This window comes from Acanthopagrus latus, chromosome 5, assembly GCF_904848185.1.
Source record: "Acanthopagrus latus isolate v.2019 chromosome 5, fAcaLat1.1, whole genome shotgun sequence".
In the NCBI taxonomy this organism is placed as follows: Eukaryota; Metazoa; Chordata; class Actinopteri; order Spariformes; family Sparidae; genus Acanthopagrus; species Acanthopagrus latus.
The window spans coordinates 8220030-8242085 of record NC_051043.1 but is presented as its reverse complement, the minus strand read 5'-3'; the positions used below and the strand labels follow the sequence as shown (position 1 = coordinate 8242085).

Here is a 22056-nt window from a genome sequence, read left to right as displayed (position 1 = left end):
GCAGTTACCACAAAAGTACAGAGAATCACAAATGACATGATAGACCGCCTCATCTAGTCGCTTTGGTGTAAACTGGCAGGTTTGTAGAACGTTGCAGATTGACACTCGTCTTGTCTCACCACAAGTCTTTGGTCTGAACTGGGCTTTACACAGCACCCCATTTTTTTGTTATCTGGGTTGTACTTCATGTCACCAACCTGGAGTTGTGGTTTAGTTCCTGGGAGATGTCGTCAACCATGTCGTTCTCGGAAGCTTCGTGTGCCATGGCCTTACAAAGCTTACATGCCACCAAGGCCTTGGCCATGGCCTCTTCACCATGCTGCCAGAAGAACAGCGCCATCTTCTGACGTTTCATGAGCACGGCCCACACCATGAGCTCATGGAAGGGGAAAGGGAAGTGGTTGATTTCAGGGTCGTCTAAATCGATGTCCACTTCCTCCTCTCGTTTACGTGTTGTCTTCTGGCGACCTCTCCGGATGGGCATGTCATCCTGGTTGGAATCCATAGCAAGTGAGTTGGGTGGAAAGAAAGAGACAGCTATGTATATAGACATATTTTGGGGTGAGCTGTGACAAATCATAATTATTTCCATAAGGAGAGCACAACTGTAGAGTGTTTTAGGTTGATGCTGTACTACTTTTGGATGTATACAGTCAGAGCTTGGGTTCTGGATTGTCCCAGTAACTGTCTCTGAAGGACTGGTCCTGTGTTCGGCCACATTGCACACAAGTCTAGAGGGGCCGTAGCACTCAAGGAAGATTTTCAAAATGTATTTTCTATAATTGCTCACCCTCCAGATAATGAGGGTTAGTCATGAGGCAAAATCAGACTTTGAAGGACAAGGATGGAAGGACAAAGAGCAACACACAAAATACGCATCACAGGCTTGATCTCATACACCTTTCAATGAAAAATCTTCTCAGAGGATTCGCTTTGGTCTCTCTTTTCATACTCTTCCTTTAATTTTGAGTTCAGAAATAGCACCTCAATACAGATTGTCTCTAGAGAGATTGACACTGCCAGTTAATATTTAAATGCCACATCAGCAGGATGGCATTGATCTCCAATAATTTCGAATTTTAATAATTGAGGACTACTGATGGTTGATCAATGACAGCGATCTGAGAATTAACTTTCAGCTTTTCAGAACTGCTGCTTGCTTTGAGACAGATCATCTGGACAAAGATATGATAAGAGTATGGCATTTACACAAAGGGTGCGTTTGTGATTTTTTTCATGGATACTTTGAGACGATTACAGCACCATATATTCATATCTTCAACAATCACAAGTGTCGAAGGTTAACAGCAGAAAATCACACTGATTAAATTATAAATTGAATTACAAACAGAGAGGAAGACATTAAGGTAAACACTTGAACAGACAGACACACACGCACACACATACACATACACATACACACACACACACACACACACACGCACACACACACACACACACACTGACAGGGAGTCAGATTTCAAACAGGCAGACGTACACAGGAATGGACAGCCATGCATGTTAGATATAAATACCTCAGAGAAAACTGTAGACACATGCTGTGATAAAAGCTTTATGATGTGGTTACTTCATGGCGTGAACACCATGGGTACATGTGAGTCCACAAACCACATAATATGTAATCCTGTAAGGCCTGTCATAACCTATTCCGAAAAATGTGACTGGGCTGCTCTGACATGTATCACAATAGTCACAGTAATGTGGACATATTTTTTCATCTTATAAACCAGTAAATTGAAAATGGTCTTTTCAAAAGGTAGTGTGTAATGTATAAATGAATGTATATGACACCGCACCTTCAATTGGTTCAAAAATGTATGCAGATTTCCAGCAGAATTCATTAAATATGCCTCAAGGTCTTCCTTTCAAAGGCCGAGAGGCACACGCACAATGATTTTTTTGCTGAAAAGATTCTGTACACTGACTACACACTCAACATGTTACGAGGGAGAAGACAGGAGAGAGAGGAACAGTAAAGGAATGACTGAACGACAACCTTGATGAGATCAACACTCACCTCCATCCCCAGCAGTTTCAGGGCTTTGGGCTAGAAAAGCAACAAAAAACATGAAGAAACAGTACAAGACCTTGTCGGATGTGTTTTTATAGAGTAATGTACTCTATAAGTACAACACAGCACAGACTGACAGAGAGACAAACTCACTCACATGAAACCAGAAACATTCTTTGATGTGGTAAGTCACTCACTTTCAGTTTAACGCTTTTCTTTAAAATGGCAACATCAATCAGGGATAGTATTTTGTGCCGGTGTGATTGACAGCATATGATACACACAGAAACAATCACTTGTGGTTGTGTGTTTGCATGTATTATAGGAGAACGTATTAGTGCATTTGGTACAGTACTGTGTTTCCGCATTAAAGCAGGGCATGTATGAATTATGTATTCATGAGCCATCATCTGAGTTGGTAAAAATAGCCCAGGTCTCCTGTGGGGATTTTGATATCTGCATCTATTTCGAGGCTTTGTTCTTTCATGTGTGTGTGTGTGTGTGCTTGAAAATGTGATCCTAGGTTTATTTCATCACAAAAATCACAGTTAAATTGGAACTGATTGACAAACACTCTTTTTCTCTCTCATTTTGCCTCTTTGCTCTGCTTTTTGCTTCATCTGTGTCTTTCCAGCTGCTTTGTTTCTCCCATGGCACAAATACAATGAGATAAACAAGCACATGAAGACTCACATACACACACTCAGACACAAAGGTGCACAATCAAGCAGAGGTATGGTGTTACAGATACAGCTGTGTGTTCTTCTATTTTCATCACACCTGTGACAGTGCGTGAAGTATTGAGGCAGAATGAGAGAATTAGAACATCAGAATATGAACATAAACCAGATAATGCGCAGAATGTGTGGAGTGAAACACACAAGCACCAAACACTATAGCTCATGATTTCAATGATCAGTTCCTCCACTTTTATTGAAGGTGTGCTAATCAGTGAGATGAGTTTCTGTAGTGGTTGGAATGAAGTGTGTGTATCATTCAGGTTACGTTATGATGGCACGTGATGAAGCGCCACTGCTATAGATGGATAGTCTGTTGCAACAAGCTAATAATAGCCTGTGCTGCCTCTCTACTTGATGTGGACATAAACTCTTATATTTCACCTTTTGTTGTTGACCAAAAGAGAACGTGATTAGGCTAACACACGTATGCAGATTTACTGTTCTTTCTGTTCTTGTGCAACATTAACTAGCAGTTGCCCCCTAAAAACAAACATGTCAAACCAGCATGTTTGGGCTCATACATAAGATAAAAATAGAAGTTATTTGTTTTCCATTTATTCCAGGAGAAATTGTTCCTCCCGACAATTTCCGTCAGACATTTATAAAAATTTATTTCCTGTGCAAAGGAAAGCTCAAAATCCTCTGACAGTATACAACTATAATGATTGTCTCCCGGTTGTATGCCTCCAAATACCAGTCAGGATGCTGGTTCCTGGGCTATGGCTTGGTATAATGTGAAGTTGACCTCTGACCTTTTGGTTATAAAACATCATAACTTCATATTTCATTAGACATTTGTGGCATATTTAGTTTTATCTGCTCGTCCTTGAATCCAAGCTGCTAACTTTATGTTTGGCAGTTAGCAATCCCCTCCGTCTTCTCTACATCACCACATGAACAAGGGAGTGGTCATCACCAGATAAAGCAGCAAATACGAGGATCCTGCCCTCCTCCTAATTTGCTGCTAATTAACATTTATTTTAAACATAAAATATCACTTACAGCAGCTTTAAGCCATAGTGGACATATGTGCCAAATTGGAAGATGTTCCCTCATTGCGTTTCTGAAGAATAGCATTCACGAGAATGGGACTGAGGGTCAGGTGAAAACATAACCTCTGGCCCCAGCTATCGTCAGCTATCGTCAGCCCGGAGGTTTAAAAACATACAATACAGGATGTGATTAACTAATTTCTGACAACCTTGCTGTACTTCCTGCTCATTCAGTCATCTTACAGCTAATAACATCTACATGTTCATGCTAATTTACTACTTGCATCAGCAGGTGAGGTTTGCCCTTGAGTGCACAATGCCTAATTAACATTTTATTATAACACATCATTTGCCCATATTATTCATCTTTCCCTTATCAGAGATAATTTGATAATGAGGTTCATTTCACTGATATTAGTCTTTTGATTAATAGCATTAAATAATCCCAGACATTAGTGTATTAAATGGAGGGGTATTAATGCAGTTGAAAATCTTTCACTCACCCTCTTGGGTCCAAAGAGGTTGTGGTAAAGTGTTCTGAATCTCTTCCTGGTGTAGTTACACCGATACGCCCCACCCATGAGGTATTCAATGACCAGTCCAATGTCGATGAGGCTGATGCGGTAGTCCGGGGGCAGGTTTCCCTAGAAAATCAGACAGTGTTAACAGGCAACAACCCAAGACAAGTGATTAATAATGGAGGTTAAACAAGAGCACAAAACGAACCACACAGTCTTTCGCACACTTTACAAAATCCATATCAAACATTTTTTGGCTATCAAAGAAAACGTGATTATCGGATTCACCTTGAAGTAGATCCAACTGAACCCTGGATATTCTCGCTTGGAAAGAACACACAATGTCAGTGAGAAAACGGCACGATAAGCAAGAGCAGGGGAAAAGAGATACACAGAAACTCTCAGGCACGATCTCTCTTCCAGCCTCTTTAATAATGTGTTATCTCGACCAGACTGTGGTTCAGTTTTTGTTTTTGTATCGAGCTTTAAAGTCTTTAAAACTATGTGAATATAGAATTCTGGAGCTATTCCTCTAACCTCTTAATTGTTTGAACCAAGATCTGGTTGCAGTTTCAGGTTTAGACATTAATCCCCAGCCCCAAGCTGTAAATTGTTCTCTTACTGAGGAGCAGAAAATGAGGAGGGAACGAAAACTCAGGTGCAGTATGAACTGCAGAGAGAATATACTGACTGAGGACAAGTACTAATGATGTAAAAAAAATTGAATGATTTATCATAATTTGCATTGAGGGTATTAATGAGATCTTCTCAGTGAGGTTCAATGTAGTCTTGAAGAAAGGAGAAGAAAGAGAGAGTTGTAATATCTCATTAGCCTGGAAGAGAGGGCTAGTAGCACGAAGAACAGACAGGCGGGAGTGGACAGTCGCTTTTGAAGAAGAAGTCCTTTCACGTGAGGCCTATAACCAGATCAACACTCCCTGCTACTCATCGTGCCCTCAGTGTCAACCCTGGATCCTGCAGTCATTATCCTGACCCCTGCTGTGTCTTCGAGCTACACACAATTACCTTATATATCTCTACATCTTACTTGATACCATCTCTAGTCCTCTGCCTCAGATGTGAGATCCTAGACATCCTCTCTGACCTGCTCATCCCCAGTCTGTCTTCATATTCTACGATTCAGTTTCATTGGCGGTAAAGCCTGGCAAACCCCTGTAGGCCAACTAACGCGCTTTGAAGTAGAGAGAGACACAGCTACTGCTTGTGTTTTCGTATATCCACAGTTTAAAGTGAATACACAAATCTTCACTTCCTGCTACATATATAAAAATGCACCAGTCAGCGGTCAGCCGAGCCTACTTTTAATTCCCTGTGGGGTTGATGCTCAAAGAAATAGCTGCTTCTTAATCTTGACTGGCATCCGAAGGGAAAAATGATGGGTTAATTAAAAGAAGCACAGCAGAGAACACATCAAAACAACAAAGAAACCAGACCAAAGTTTTAACACAGTTGACAGCTATTCTACAGGTCTAAAACGTTGCACTCCCAACTGGAACATGCGTAACTACCTGGAATTCATCTATGATAATAAAAGTGATAGTCCTCATACGGGCTACTATCACCACTGGACAACACTGATCATCATGACTTCAATGCAGTTACACTCACAGTTGATAGATTAAAGGACACTGTGACTGATATATAGCTGTTGAGATGGGCTCACAAATCTATAACTTCCAATGTTAGATGCAGAGAATGTATTATACCAAAGACCATTTATGTCTGAGATTATAGGTGGTTTCGGCTTCCATGAGAAGTTTAGTTTGTGGCTCCAATTAATGTATAACAATCTAAAGTTTAGAGTGAAGCTTAATCGCAAGATTCTCAATCCATAAAGGGACAAGACAAGGAAAACCTCTCTCACTAATGATATAAAAATAAAAACATAACAACAACAACTGGCATTAACTGGCATTTACTTAACGTCCTCAGATCAATCTTTACCAAACTTTATCAAAAAATGATTTCAGAATACAGCGAGCATCGCAAACTAAATCAAAGTGTGAAGTAATAACACTTAGAAAAGTTATCAGCAGAGTTCAAGGAAAGATATCAATTAAAACTTGTTTCAGTGGTATAAAATATTAAGGATTCCATCTTACTGGAGACATGAACCCCTTGTATATACACAATCCACACTAAAATCAATTGGAATACTATACTACTTAAGCTGACAGGAAATGCAAAAGTACAATGGAAATAATAAACCATTTTTACAATTACTGCCGATTTCAAAGAAATAGTGAGTGATATATATTTTCTACCTAAAAAAATGGATGAATTACTCAAAGAATGGCCAAGAAAGAGAAAGTGTCAGAAAGACTCATCTTAAACATTCGCAAGTAAAAGGTATATACTGTGGGTTGTAATAATTTCAAGGATCTGGGATCAAGAAACAAAGGTGTGAATAACACCAAAGAGAAATGGGAAACAGAATGGACAGTAACAGTTTTGGAAGAGGATTGGACGGAAGTATTGTGAAGACAACACAATCAAGATATTGAAAAAAATTTGTCTGGAAAATTAACATGAAGCTTTTTTTTGTTGTTTGATGGACCTCAAAACAAGAAAAAGTTCATCTTGCCACTAACACCCTTTTTTTCCCTGTCTCTCTTTCATTTCGGAATGTCCATAGTAAAAATGAATGAATACATAAATCACATTTTTCTTTCCTGCCTTTGAACACAATAGGCCAGTGTTAACCACATTTAATTGAACAGTTGCTTTTGTCAGAGGCTGACCAATTATCACAACTATACAATACTAAAATGTATAAGACAGTATAGTGTTTTTTAATGTAATTCTCATGTCATAAAATTCAAATGATAAACTGATGACCAACAATACAAATCAACAATAACTCTGGCCCATTCTTACTGTCAAGCAGTGGAGCAAAAAAAAAAAACAACTTAAATATAAAAACAACCTGATTAAATTTGGACTTTCCTGTAACCAGTCTGAGAATCAGACACTGGGTGTATTGCCACAAGCCTCAACAAAACTGCACTGTTCATTTACTCCGTAGGAAAAACAATTTCTGCTTTGGCAGCTGTAGCCCACAGGACGATCTCTGTAATTCTCTGTTTCATGACTCAGTTTTCACACAATCTAATGAATGGAACAGCTTGAACCTGAGAGCAGCTCTCAACTACAGCTGTTAACACGACACCTGCACGACACCGAAATCAAAGTATGACCTGCCAACAATCAACACCATGACCAAACAATCCACAGAGAAGAATGACAAAGAAAGAGCACAGCGATGACGTGGTGACTCTACCCGAGGGAAAGCAGTTACAACTACCTAGCATAGTACTATGAAACAACAATCACACACAGACACTTAGTTATGCTATGGCAATCACATACAGCTCTGCAAAAAGACGATGAGGATGTAATGCCATGCAGATCAGTGTGTGTTTTGCATGTGTGTGAGGTGTTGTGAGTACAAACTGCATATTCTCTCTGCACCAACTTCTGATCAGAGTTGTTTTAAAAGACAGAGAGGAGGTAAAAGAGGAGAGATTACAATACTGAGCCTCCTCAGTGACTCCCAGAGGAGCAGGCTGCGTTACTGTAATCAGTAACACTTTAATTAATGAACACCTCTACATGCTAATGGTGGTGCTGCTGACCTCTCCATCATCTCTCAGCAGTAGGATCACTCCTAATTGACGGGCAAAGATGTACCGACTGTACATTTTTATGCTGTTTATTTTATCGCAGATCCACCACATAGGGTTGATACGTTTTGGTTTTAAGTGCAGCCACAACCTACTGAGAGAGACGCTTCCACCATTTCATCGTCAGACACATGAAAATAACAATGCTGGGAAGATACAGTTTTACTATTCCAAGAACCACAGGATACGCCATATCAAAAACAACACACTGATTAGTGTTGTTAATAATCCAAATAAAAAAGAAATGAATCAACTGAAGGCATCTACTGAGTTCTTCCTTCTCAGCCTCACAGCGATCCACTGCGGCTCCAGTTTGCTCAAACTCAAGCACTGTGGATAAAGCAGTGTTTATTACATTTAGTGTGTGCCTGAGAGAAAGAACAGAGTAAACTGCTGAAAAGTCATGACAGGGATGTGAGTCGTGCACAGCTCTACACAGCCAATGCAGCCCGCAACTCCAGCTGAAAGAGAAAAGCCGGCCTCTATTTGCAGTTAACAGCAACTAGGACTACCAAACTTTACACACACAGACTGATGCAAACGGAGTAACAACTCAAACTGCAAAAAAAAGCAACTGAAACTCTATGTAGTCACCCATCTTTAATACACATTCAAGCCAACATTCCCATACAGTGTGCCTGAACAGCCACATAGCTAAAAGGATGGCAGTGATGCTCTTACCTTTTTGACATCTCTGACGAGGTGGTACAGCGTGTTGGACGGTCCATGTCTCTGTTGACAAAGCAAACAAAAACACAAAGATATCATTACCATCACTGACAGCAGCTGGCTGCTACCTGCTACGCTGTTCATTATTAGCACCACGTTTTTTTCTAGGCAGATAACCTTTCAATCAACATTTTACTTTGAAACTCACTATGGCAACTGTTGGTTTGTTGCTGAAAGACAATACAACTTTCTGTGCATTTGTTATTACCGTGTTGTAGAGCTCCTCGAGTCTGGAAAGCGTGAGGAAACGGTGCATGCTGACTCCATTTTCAATCAGCAGCTTGACAAAGTCCACTCTGTCCAGAACTAAGGCATCCAGCATCGCCTGCTCCAGGGAACCGACCTACGACAGACGGAATGGAAAGTATATGTAGTGACAGCTCCTTTTCACTCCTAATGTGTCAAATCAAGCAGCAAGGTAAGTAGCTCTACACTACACTACACTACACTACACTACACTACACTACACAGGTTATTCATGGGAATTTCCCGTTTGTGACCAAGAGTGAGGATTAGCTATGTGATGTGAGTCACTTCACTCATGTAAGTTACATTAGCTATTATAAGCTATATTATAAGTATGACCTTTCATAATTGTAACCAGTTTTTTGTCCTTACCAAGTAGTTTATGTTGCCTGAACCAAAAGAAAACCGAGATGATTCCAAGAGGTCAGAATTTGTTATACAATGCAAACAGATTGTAAGCACACTTTTTTTTCAAAGTCTAACCAGACATTATATAAATGATAACATAACATTTTGTTGCTAACTTGACTGTGGATCCCTTCCCGTCCAAAACTGGTGCTAGAGGGGTAGGTAGAGGTCAAAGTTTGACTAAACACTGACTAAGCTGCTGAATTTGATGAGTTGGGAGTAACAATGTTGATACTGACAATATTATACAGAGCACACATATACCTCATATGACAAACTATACACCAGGAAAATAATTAAAAATTAAGATCATTTACACCTCACTACAACAGCATCATCATTATTATGATGGTATTTTACACGAGTTATGAATGAAGGTAAAAAACATCTATTTCAATACTAAAAATTGTTTCTTCTCATGTTCTATCTGTAATAACTTTCATATCCAATATAAAGAGTTGAAATAATATTTGTATTAAGACAGCTTCAAATTATATAGTATGAAAACTGCAAAAAATGCTGATAATGATTGATAATTATGATTCCTTATCAGCCGATTGCTGAACCTTTCACCTATGACTGATCCTGAGCTGCTTTCTGCATCTAAACTACCTTTTAAAACTGAAAGTATCCTATACTCTGCTGCTTAAATTATTATTCTCTCTATCATACTCTCTCTTAGAGTACTTTAGAGACAGTCAATCCGTTTTGACGTAAAGCTCTTTGAACTGTGGGTCAGGAGCTGGGCGGGTGGAGTGGGTCATCCACAGATCACAGGGTTGGTGGTTGGATTCCAACCTCCTCTTGCCCACATGTCACATTGCCCTTGGGCTGGTTACTGAACCCCAAATTGTTCCTGATGGTGTTAACTCAGCAAAACCTTGAAAAGCACTTTGGATAAAAGCATTACATTAATGTAGCTTTTAGCTGCATTTCTTGTTTACAATATCATTCATTATTAATATCATCATCTGATGAGAACTGTAAAAAAACTTCAGAAATGGTATTTTAAACATCAGCGAGAGTCCTTGTGAATACGATCAATATTTCTGCTGTAGAATTCTTGTTTGTGCTGTTTTTGTTTCTTACAGGCCACTGCTGTCCGTAGATGAAGATCTGACTGCGGGCGATGTCCACTCTGTTCCATGCCAGAGCCAAACTCAGCTGGTCAGGAGCTGAAGCGTTGGCACCTGAGAGAGGACACAAGTGAGTTGGGAGGAAATGTCATATTGCAGGAAAACAAGGTTCCTGATACACATAATATCCTGGTATTTTGTAGTTGGTGAGTTATTAGATATACTTCGTTGTTGTAGTGTTTGTAATGATCTGTCTTTACTGCTTAATGAGGTTTATTTGAACGTCAGAGAAGAATAAGAGAAAAGACTTATTGTTCTAAGTTATACACATGAATGTGCTATAAACCTGGATACAATGGCACCATTAGAGTTACCTACAGTAGCCATAAAAACTTATTTAAAGAAAAAAACAATCAAACTTTTAAAAAGTGGACGAAAGAGAAAAATATGGTGTGTGTGAGTGACTGAGCTCCTCCTTCTGTATTCTGATTGTGTAGATTTTTCAGCAGAAGTCCTCCAGGACATAAACTTATAGAACTGTGATGCCACTGCTGCCGTCCAGCTCCATTTGTTGAAGTTTGAGAGCTTTCTTGTAAACTGCAGGAGCTTCATGTAACTTTCGGCTTTGTGGATCTCTGCTTTAATTTGAAATGTGTCTGTTCCTGTTCCGTCTTTCTCTATGTGTCTGCAGAGAAAAGATGTCTTCCCATTAAAGAATGACAGCTTGGTTTTTGACGTATCACTTCATTTAACGCTTCACTTCATCCCTGCATAAAATGTGGATTACAACCGTGTTCTTTTGATTTGCTGTGTCTGTGCTCAGGTTCTGCTGTAAAATCAACATGAATGTAATGTACTCAGTAGAAGAAGAAAAGGAACTACATTACATATACTCACAAGACAAAAATAATAAAAAGATAAAAAAGTGGCATTCTGGACAGGTCTGACTGGCTTGTTAAATATAATACTGAGTGATGTAAAGGAAAGAAAAAAAATCTTGCTTATGAGATTCAAGGGCACACCGACAAAAAAGATAAAATAAAGTATTATGTGGCATTGATAAAATGTTGATATGTTGATAGCTTTGCTGTGTGTCATTGCTGTGTGGTGAAGGACAAACTGGCTGATGTACATAGGTGACATATTCACAATACATGGCTGGTTAGTTTGTTTGGTGTAACTTTTCAACTTAACTTAATACTCACACAGTTTGACCCCCCCTTGATTATTTTTGCACACACATTTGGTTTAAAAATATACCTGAACTTTAGAATATATTTTGTTGAGTCGTGTAATTATCCCAAATGTTTCCAAAAATGTTAAAAACCATTTTCTAGTTAAAACTATCTACAAGTTAATGGTAGGCTTTACACTATGTTCCTGGTGTTACACGGTGGTCGGGCATAGACCTTTCACATTAGTTGCCAACCATTTTTATGCTTTTATAAAAATCTATACTTAGTTGGATGACTGAAGCAACAATTACAGTAATGTCACATTAATGTGGCGAAAAGTAAGGACAATTGAAGAACAAGAAGATGGTGGAGGATTTGTTGTCAAAGCAAAAGAACAATTTGGCAGTATTTTAAATTTAAACCCAGCACTAACAGGGAACCTCATAACGATAAGAAAGGATAAGGAGTTGGTTTATGTTACCTTACTGAAAAGTTGAACAACAGTGGTGCTGAACTCACTCTACATGCTTCATTTCCAATGACTACTTGACTTCAAAAGAAAAGCAATCTTGTGTTTCACCCATTTAATGCCTTTTTTATTGTGAAACTGCAGCAAAAGGAAATGTTTGGTGCATTTCATCTGGTCGCCTGTGGCATTAACTTCAGAGTAAACATGGGATGACTTGTGAAGAAGAAGGTCGGTGTAATGTGAATAAAACTTAAAAACATTACTTTGTCCAACATTTTTGCTTGAGTCACATCAGATACATTTTCATCAGCCATGTTGGCTGTTTAACAGTGATTCTCCCATGATTCCTCACTGCTTCAAGCTGTCATCAAACTATGTCCTGGTGACAGTAATTATATACTGTGCATTCAATTGATTCACAGAAACAGCTGATGATAACCATGAATCAGAACATCTCTGTTCAACACCGTATAATCACATGTAAAGCACTTCACTGTAAAATTGCTATTACATGTGCCACAAAACGCATTTGCAGCAATTCGACGTTGTAGTGAAACATTTGAAACATTGTAGATCAGCGAGTTTGACCACAAACACTCCAGTCTGCTGCTCACCTGTGCACATGGGTAATTACCAAAAATGAGGAAGATAAAGCAACGATCATCTCGGTCTTTAGAGAAATCCGGTGTAATACAGAAAGTATAATAATAATCCCTTGTGTGCAGACAAAACTGTGTAATTTTTAATAAGCGCACCAGTATCATCAATTTACACAGCACCCTCTCCATCTTAAGGGCCTGTGCAGCATTACTGGAGCTTAATGTTCAGACAGATCCCAGCTAATAAGATGCAGAGCCTACTAATAAGAGCTTTAGTGGAGATATGTGTATATTAAAAAGGCAGAGTGGCCTTGCCTCATTAAAGGCCTGCGGTTTCACTCTGTCTGCCTGCAGGGTGGTTGAACTGCAGCCAACTGACTTTATGGACCCAATCTTCAGGATATTGACTACCTTAGACAGCAGATAATCAATTACTCCAAACTCCCCTTGGTTACTCCATGTGTCTTTAGCTGCAGTTTCCTTCCTGCTCTATCTGTTCTCTGTCTCTTCTCTAAATTTCTCTCACACAGTCAGTCCTTTATTTATTCATTTTCCTTGCTCTTGCTCTGTTCTCCACTCAACTTGTATTCCTGACTGTGCTGTGCCTTGTTGAGCTTCAGGCAGTAGCTTAGTTCTTCAGCAAAGGAGTCTCAGCCAGTGTTTTAAAAGCTCTGAGGCAGGATGTGACTGATTTCATTTTACACTAAAAGCCTTAACGCATCTCATTCACTCATTGGCAGAATGAAACTTGCATCTGAAATGACCCTCATGCTGGTTACCATAAAGCACTTTTTTTGCTCCTTTTCTTAAAGTTCTCCTCTCATTCTTTCCCTTCTTGGATTCCTTCCTTTTCATTTTTCTTTTTCCTATTTTCTCTTCTTTTTCTTTGGTTTCAATACCTCTCTTCACTCATTCATCTACATCCCTCTCCTGCCACAGTGTAAAATGAAGAGACTAGAAAAGGGCGAAAACAACGGAAACAGATGGAGTTGACAGAATACACGAGTGAGACATGTACATGGTGAGAGTAATAGGGCACAAGAGCGAGAGTCTGACATGAAGACAAAGATCAGCGAGTGATGCATGGGCCAAAGAATTCATGCGGCTGTTTGACATAAATTATGTAAAACACATTTCTCTTTCACTCATTCCCTCTCCAAACTCACAAGTGGAGTCTTTTTCTCTTTGGAATGAAATGTTTCTCTGAGGAACAATTCCTGAGATAGTCAATCATATGCACTGAATTGCTAAGCAGTCCCTCAAGACTCATTTCCTTTTAGTACGCGTGCATGAGTGTGTACCTTTGGTGTTCACACGTGTCGGTGTGTATTAGAGAGAGCACGCATACAAACTCCACTGGGCCTGGTTAGCGTTAGATTCCTTGAAGGGGCAAGAGCAATCGTGATCAATACGGGCTACTGAACAACAAATCAAGAGTATTGATCTCCTGTTGTGTGTGTGTGAGTGTGTGTGTGTGTGTGTGTGTGTGTGTGTGTGTGTGTGTGTGTGTGTGTAACATTAGGAAGTGTAAAAACAGGGTAGAGGAAGACGAAGAATGGTCGTTGGGTTTAATTGCTGTTTCTACCTTTGACAAATGTTTTATTTTGTAATCCGATTTGGTCCAATTCACTGGTAACTTTTGGTAACTGCATTACAATTTGGTACAATGTACAGATGGCAGCTTTTGCTGGCTGTATATCTTAATGTTTCATATCTTATGTCATCAGTTATCCTATATGTTCGCAATGTGATTCGTGGCTGCACACTGAATCATTCTAACTTAACTGTTAATTATTCAATTTTATGTACCTCAAATGTATTATGTACAAACAGTTATATTATGTTATCATATGGATATTCTATTACTTGTGTATGTATATGTCTTTATACTGTACATATGTCTTTTCTTTGTCATTTGCACAGTTGACAGACTTGCTGCAATCCCATTTCTCCATCATCGTATATGTACAGTTATACACACATACATGTGACAAATAAAACTCTTGAATCTTGAATGTAGAGGGATAAACCATGATATCAGCCTTTCAATCTAGAATTACGTGCATACCAGCAACTGTTAATCTTTATTCATATACTAACACTAGGCCAAGTCTTTTACAGGGACAACATTAGTTTGCATTTTTATGCAGATGTCTCCCAGATTTATTTCTCATTTGAATGCAACAGCACTACAACACTGGTAAAAGTACAACCCTGTTTTACAGATGGAGAAAACTTTACTGTCCTGTTCAGTCAAATCCCAGTATAGAAATCTCTTATCTTTGACAATAAAATTAATGTTGATCGACATGTGAAATCACATGTTCAGTTGTGCTTTCTTCAACTAAGTAACAACTCAAAAATACATCATATTTAACCACTGTCATTACGTACCGTTATAAGTTTAGATTACTACAATTTGCTATATTCCTGTCTTATACAAGACAATGTTTCCCAAATTCAACTAGCTTAAATCGCTGCAGCAAAATCTATTGGAAGAATCCACATATCTCCTGTTTAGCATCTATACATTGGTTTCCTGTATGTTGTCTATACGTTGCCTGTACCTTGTCTATACATTGTTTATACATTGTTTATACATTGTTTATTCTAATCATCGACTGACTAACCAGTGACAAGCCTGAATGAAGGCTGAGATCGTCTGGCGAGGACTGTTAATTCTTAGGTCAAGGCTGAAAACCAGGGGTGACCGAGCCTTTGGAGTTGTAGCCCAACTGCCAGAGGAGATCCGACAGGCCAGCTCTGTTTCTTCTTTTCTCTTAAAAACTAATTTTTTCAGGGTAACTTTCTCCTGAATTGCGCACTCTTCCTTTGTTATTGCTTTGCTTCAATTGTTTAATTATTGTATTACTGTGTGAATTGTACTGTTGTCTATCATTTATCTGTAATTTCTCCTGTTGTGCTGTATAAATAAAGTTGTTATTATTATAATGCTGGTTGTGTAACAGTGCCTGTATAGATGCTGGTGACAATGTAAGGATTATGTAGTTCTTAGGAATGAGAGGCTGATGTTGCATAACAGCATATCATTAAGCCATGTGTTTGTTTTCAAGAGTGATTATTGATCTCGAAGGGAATTAATTTCATAAATGCTAATTAAATTGAAATACATACTTCAAAAGAGATGGATTAAATAACAATGCATCATAAATCACTGGTGACTATAAGAGTAGTCCAGTAATAATTTGTCTCTGGCCACACATTAATGAGCAGCTGCAATCCAGCTCATTCATTATTCTGCAGGTGTTGTAACAATATCAGGATTTTATTACCATATAAAATAAGAAGCATGAACTCACTGCAAACTAGTCTAAAATGGCTTTAATAGTTATTAGGGCATGGTGACCATGTCCTCCTCATATGTAAAGGAAGAGTTCAATGATTTATGAGATATAGAAGATAGATGTATAATAAATATGTGGCCAAAGCTAGCAGCTGGTTAGCTTAGCTTAGCATAAAACTGTAAACAGAGGGAAATCTCTATGACAGTCCTGACTCTGTCCAAAGTTAACAAAATCTGCCAACCAAAAACAAGATCACTAGTTAAAACCTTATATCTTTCTGTAATTTGTGAGAAATTGCCAGAATTCCGAGGTGGCCCAAAAACACAGCATACAGCCCAGCATAACCACTAACCACTGCTCACAACACTCTTTGCTGTGGCTGTCTTTGGCTGTACTGACTAGCTGCCATTAGCAAGCAGTTCAGTTAGCCATTAAGCTAGGTCGCAGGTGTCTGCTTAGAGAGTGGAATCACCGCGGGCAACAGGGCACCAGTCTGAGACCAAACACAGCCTCTGAGACCGACGGATGCCTGTTTGAGGACAGGGGGTACAGTAGTGAGATGATTTACAGCAGCTCTGACCAGGAATACTGAACTCTGTGCGCAAGCAGACAAGGCAGGTGGGGACAGGAGAGGCATGAAGCAGCAGAGGAAGGAGAAAGAGTCAGACAACAGCGATGGGTGAAAATGTTCTAACATCTAAAGTTGGAATATTTTCACATCCTAGAGTTTTTTTTCCCAACTAAACCAGAGGTGTATGTGGGAAGACAAACCAGGATTGTAAAATTGACTGTAAAAGTGAGTTTAATCATTTCACTTACTAGACTACTACCCCTTTTCCACTGGTCAAAAATCCCACTTAAACCCACTAAGATTGGCTTTTGAGTGCAATGGAAATGTGTAAATTCTGCATTCACATCCAGGTCAATTGACTCTGCAGTGGACAGGTTTTTATCACGTCAGCTCAGCTTTGATCCAAACATAAGACCCAGGTGAATGCTCTAAATGTTGCACATGAAGTGATGTTGCATTATCAACATCTGGTGGTGGAGAAGGAATTTGGGATGTATTTATCCAAGGACATTTTATTTCAGGACACAGTGTTGGAGGTGGAGCCCATTCATTCCTATGAAGGCTGCTGAGTGATGTTCTGATGCCAAAAAAACTTGACTTCCCAGCTATGAAAATACCTGGATTGCCGTCCAAGCCACTAATTTACGGTTTAGTGCTCGGCTAACTTGAATGAGTATAAAATAATTTAACAGTGTGACTCTTCCAGAATTTCAAAATGTTACTGTACTGAATGGCTCAATTTATGGCAGTGAAAGGAGTAATTTCATGGGGGTTGTGACGCTTAATGTATTCACTGTTGTATAGACTTTCACAATGGGTCGATGCTGTCAGTGATGTACAACATGATGCTTCAGATAAAAATCACAGATGGGCTGCCTTTCCTATGGGAAGGAGATCCGGCAAGATCCTGTGTAGACGGGCAAATTTTGGTGGAAAAGTGGTATAAGTAGCAACACAGACATAATAACATCAACAAAGTATTTTGTCGTATTCTGTTGATAATGTTGGTTCCTCTTTCCGAATGTTTTAAGCCATATCTTAAAAATGTCTTCCATTCAAAAACTCAATTTGGATAAAAGCATGTTGTAGTTTTTAAGGGTGGTTAAAACAGTTAGCCTCAAAGAAAAAGATGTTTTTTTGGCAGTGGATGGATGACTTTATAGGACAGGCAGTGATAAGAGGAATATTATCTGCTCATAGAAGTGTTTCTGCTTAAACTATAAGAAAGCAATTGTTTGATAAGCTCAAGTCTGTTGAGTCTTCCTGCCCTGCAGAGGTCAAAAATTGCTTAATGGAGCTTTAAGATAGAAAAAAAAGCAGAGATGTCGGATTTATTCCTGTGCCATTGATCTCCAAAAAAAAGAAAAAAAGAAAAAAAAAACATGAACAGACTTAAAACATACACCTAAACTGGGACAGAGAGAGGAAAACTTTCTTAAATGATATCATCCTTCTTTTATGCACAGAACCTTACTGAATAATCCCTGGAGGGAGACAGTGAAATGAAATGATTTTACTGTATATCCATGCTCCGACACACACACACACACACACACACACACACACACACACACACACACACACACACACACACACACACACACACACACACAGACAAATGCATACACCCACCTTTGAGTAATGCAGTGAGGATGGCGAGGTCAATATCCTGATGACCCTCTGAGCCCATCCGGAAAACTGTTATCTGAGAGACAAGGAGAGAGACAGAGAGGAGGGAACAAAGAGTGACAGACTGGTGAATTAATTCTATTCAAGCCAAACGGTTTGAAAGTGAATTTACTCTATTACTTATAGTGTTTTTAAATTGATTGATGTCAAGGCTTATACTGCAAAATTCACAGCCTGAGTAAAAGTGTTCTCATTCGCAGGACAGAGGGAAGGCGAGGAGAGGTACTGCTGTGATGTAATGTGCTGTATCTCCTCTCCAGCATCTCTGCTGTTTCTTCTTGTGTCTTGTGCACTGAACACCAGAAAACTCTCTCAGAACACCATGTTTGGGAATGAATGGATTTGCTGAGAAGACTACTGAGGTAGTAAAACATGACAAAGACAGAGATCAATTTAGTATACTTAATGGTGCTCTCCATTACCAAGCGATATTTTGTTCTTTTTCTTTTTTTTTCAACATTTTTTGGGATTCGGATTCATGAAAAATATTTAACTCTCAGTTTAGGTCTTGTACTGTGAAGTCTGATGTGTCTTTCAGCTGCGTTTTTAGACCCCCGTGTAAGATTAACTAATGGTGCGATGGATGAAAGCCAAAGTCCGCTGAGAGGGAAATCAGAGAATTGGGGCAGCGATTGTGGATTTTTTATTTTTTTTGGTCAAATATAGCAAGCGCATGTACACACACTGAAGCAAACGTGTGTGGGCAGACATGCACATATGTGTGCATGTGTGAAGGGCACCTTGTGGGAGCCGTGTACGAGAGAATGCGTGTTCAGAATGCCTGACAAGCTATTCCTCTAATCCTTCCATCCACCCATTCATCTCCTCCCACCACCCTCTTCTCCCTGCAGCCCATCTCCCTCTCCATCTCCCCCTCTAAATGGCTTCATTTCATGGAGCTCCTGGAATCTGCAGGCTTTGCTGCCACTGTTGCTGCTGCTGCTTTCCCTTGGGCGATGTTGCAATCTTGAAGCCTAACCCTCCTCTCTCTCTTTTTATCGCTCCCTCTTTTTTCACACATACTAAATGCACAGCAGCAATTCAATTCACATTGATGATTTACAGTATCTATAATGTTGCCTCATTCGTCATTTGCACACCGCATGCCGATGACATGTTGGCTCCTCCCTGAGAGGGAAATGAGGAGTGGGACATGATGTAACACCTTAGACCTGTTCCATGCATTGCAAATGCAATCACTAATAAGGACAGCATCTGAGTGTGCTTGTGCTAATTTGTAAGTGGTGGTCACTATCAGCCTGTGTAATCAGAAGCTCATTCTCTACGTGAATTAGGAGTGCATTGGGATGTGAAGTATCGATTAAGGTCTTCATGAGAGGGGAGTCCAATAAGTCACCGGTGTAGTGTGTAATTTCATGTGGTTCTTCAGGCTAAGTTATAGTGTGTGCTGTTCTCTCAGTGTGTGTGTGTGTGTGTGAGTGTGTGTGTGTGTGTGTGTGTGTGTGTGTGTGTGTGTGTGTGTGTGTGTGTGTGTGTGGGGGGGGGGGGGGTAGTTGATTTTTGAGTCTCATTCCCAACTTGTCAAATACCAACACTTTCTGATGACTGCTGACTCGTTCTACAGTCCCAGAGCATCAGTATTTCTATCTTACCAGCAGGAGCTACAAGCTCATGTGCTGGTCGACACATTGCACGGCAGCCACCGCCATCAATGAATGAATTACTGTAAGTCGTTTTGGACAAAAGCGTCTGCTTAATGTAATTTGCATGCTAATGAATTCCAGTAAAGAATAGTTACGTTCCACTTAGTTTTGTATGAAATTCCTCTGTGAACTTCATCTCTTGTCTTACATATATTTCACAAACACCAACAACTCACGTTGGCACAGTTAAAGTATTAAAAGAAGTGAAAATCAGTTAAGTGTTTCAGTTCCAGGCGTGCAGAAAGATATACTAGGGTCGAGCAGATCCACCAGGCAGAGGTAGTTCAAAGGACTATTAACTGCATGGCTAACATAGCTATCGGCATAAAGTTACAGTTAGCGGCAGTTAGCGGTTATTAGCAATAAGTAAGTCAGCTGCGATTTCAAGCTCTCACTTCTCTTTGACAGAGAGTTGAGACACACACCACGCTGCAGTACACACATCGGCCCACCTCCATCCACTACATTAACTTAGATGCTGTTGTGTTTAACACAAAGGGCACAATTTCCCAATGTTATCGAACAGGGTCTCAAGTATCTATATTTTTCATGGTATCGTATCAAATTTGAAATTCTAGTATTGCCCTGTCTATGACAAAACCAGCGTGCTGTGCCTGAAGCAGAAAACCATTAAACAAATGTCATCAGATCTTTGTGAAAGTAGGAAAACCTGTTGGAAATGGTGCATTCAAAGCAGTCTGAAACATTAGCTTTTTGCTCACAGCAGTCACTACATTATATACATTTACCTCATTAAAACTGTGGCCACATTTAAAATAAACTTCCAACACTGTAACATCTCTCAACCTCTGAGAGAGTGACTGGTGTTGGGTGTGCTCCCATGCTGACTCTAAAGGGTCAAGCTATATACATGCAGAGCTTTCTAACAAGATTAACAAAATCTTGTTTTGTTGAGAGCGAGAGAGAGAGTGAGAGAGAGAGAGAGAGCGAGAGAGAGAGTGAGAGAGAGAGAGAGAGAGAGAGAGAGAGAGAGAGAGAGAGAGAGAGAGAGAGAGAGAGGCAGATAAGTATCATTTTTAAGGGTGTGTTGATGTGCAAGTACTAATTTCAACCAATCAGTGCAGGTTCTTTTTCCAGCCACTTGCTATTTATACCCTGTACTTTTCATTATAGCAGAATGAAAACACACACACATGGCTCTAAGAACTAAAGATGGATGACGGCGTGATAGAGGAAAAATGATGATTACAGAAGAATTTCTCGATTGTTTCTATTCTTCCCTCTCCCTCCAGGCGTCTCCACCTGTACCTCCACTCCGTTTCTTCCACCCATCATCTTTCTGCCCCTTTCATCCTTACCCACTTCCTCCCTACTTCTTCCCCCTCTTCCCTTCCTCCAATCACACCTCCAAGGTGACCCTGTGGATATGTTTTCATGAAGGCTCTGAAACACAGAGGAGGCTAAGCAACACAACCGCTATGACAACACAAGGTCGCTAATTTAATCCCAACAATCCCACAGAGTCATCTCTAGGTGTGTGCAAAGGTAAACAGATGGCTTCTCTCCATCTGTTTTTATCATATTGTACAAGCAAAGGTGCTCTCAAGTACTTCTGGTGAGCAAACATCTTTTCTTTTCTTTTAAAAAAAACAAAAAAAATCATCTGTTGTACATTGCATTTACAATGCTTCAGTGTTTCAGTTAATCTAATGATTAGTTAATGTAGCACAAAATGTCTTTAAATGCTGAATGTATTTTTTGACCTTCCTCTGCCTCTACACTAACAGCCTTTACTTCAGGGGTCAGCATGCAAGAGACAGATCACTGACTCGTGTCTGGCGCACTCCATCTCTCTGTTGACAAGGAATGAGGAGAGAAGTAATGATAACGAGGGGGAGACGAGAGGAGGCAGGAGGACGAGAGGACCAACAGAAGACAGCAGGAGAGGAAGGGGAAGACAGAAGGAGGGAGATTTTGTGTCAACAAATTGAAGACGGATGTAAGATATGAAAGACGAAGAGCAGCACAGTGTCTCCCAGAGCGACTGGATTCTGTCGGAGGATTCCTGCATCTTCAGAGACGCTGAGCTACATGCTTAGAGGATCAGAAAACTGCTCTTCACGCTGCATTGAGCCAAGCTGATTGGAAAGCATTCATCTTCATTTAACAGGCAAAGAC

The 22056-nt window shown here is 39.7% G+C and overlaps 1 protein-coding gene across 3 annotated transcripts in view; it reads right to left on the bottom strand.

Annotated features, from left to right (window-relative positions):
• Positions 1 to 22056, bottom strand: part of trpm3 (transient receptor potential cation channel, subfamily M, member 3) — a 162629-nt gene that overhangs the window by 27198 nt on the left and 113375 nt on the right. For 2 of the 3 annotated variants that reach the window (XM_037098195.1, XM_037098197.1), the window contains exons 9-15: positions 18197 to 18269; positions 10459 to 10559; positions 8924 to 9058; positions 8668 to 8718; positions 4268 to 4408; positions 2039 to 2068; positions 198 to 490 (exon numbers count right to left, since the gene is read on the bottom strand). In XM_037098195.1, the coding sequence (XP_036954090.1) occupies positions 198 to 490; positions 2039 to 2068; positions 4268 to 4408; positions 8668 to 8718; positions 8924 to 9058; positions 10459 to 10559; positions 18197 to 18269 (824 nt within the window). Of the gene's footprint in view, positions 1 to 197; positions 491 to 2038; positions 2069 to 4267; positions 4409 to 4570; positions 4607 to 8667; positions 8719 to 8923; positions 9059 to 10458; positions 10560 to 18196; positions 18270 to 22056 lie in introns of all 3 variants that reach the window. The other variant, XM_037098196.1, reaches the window with a different exon arrangement.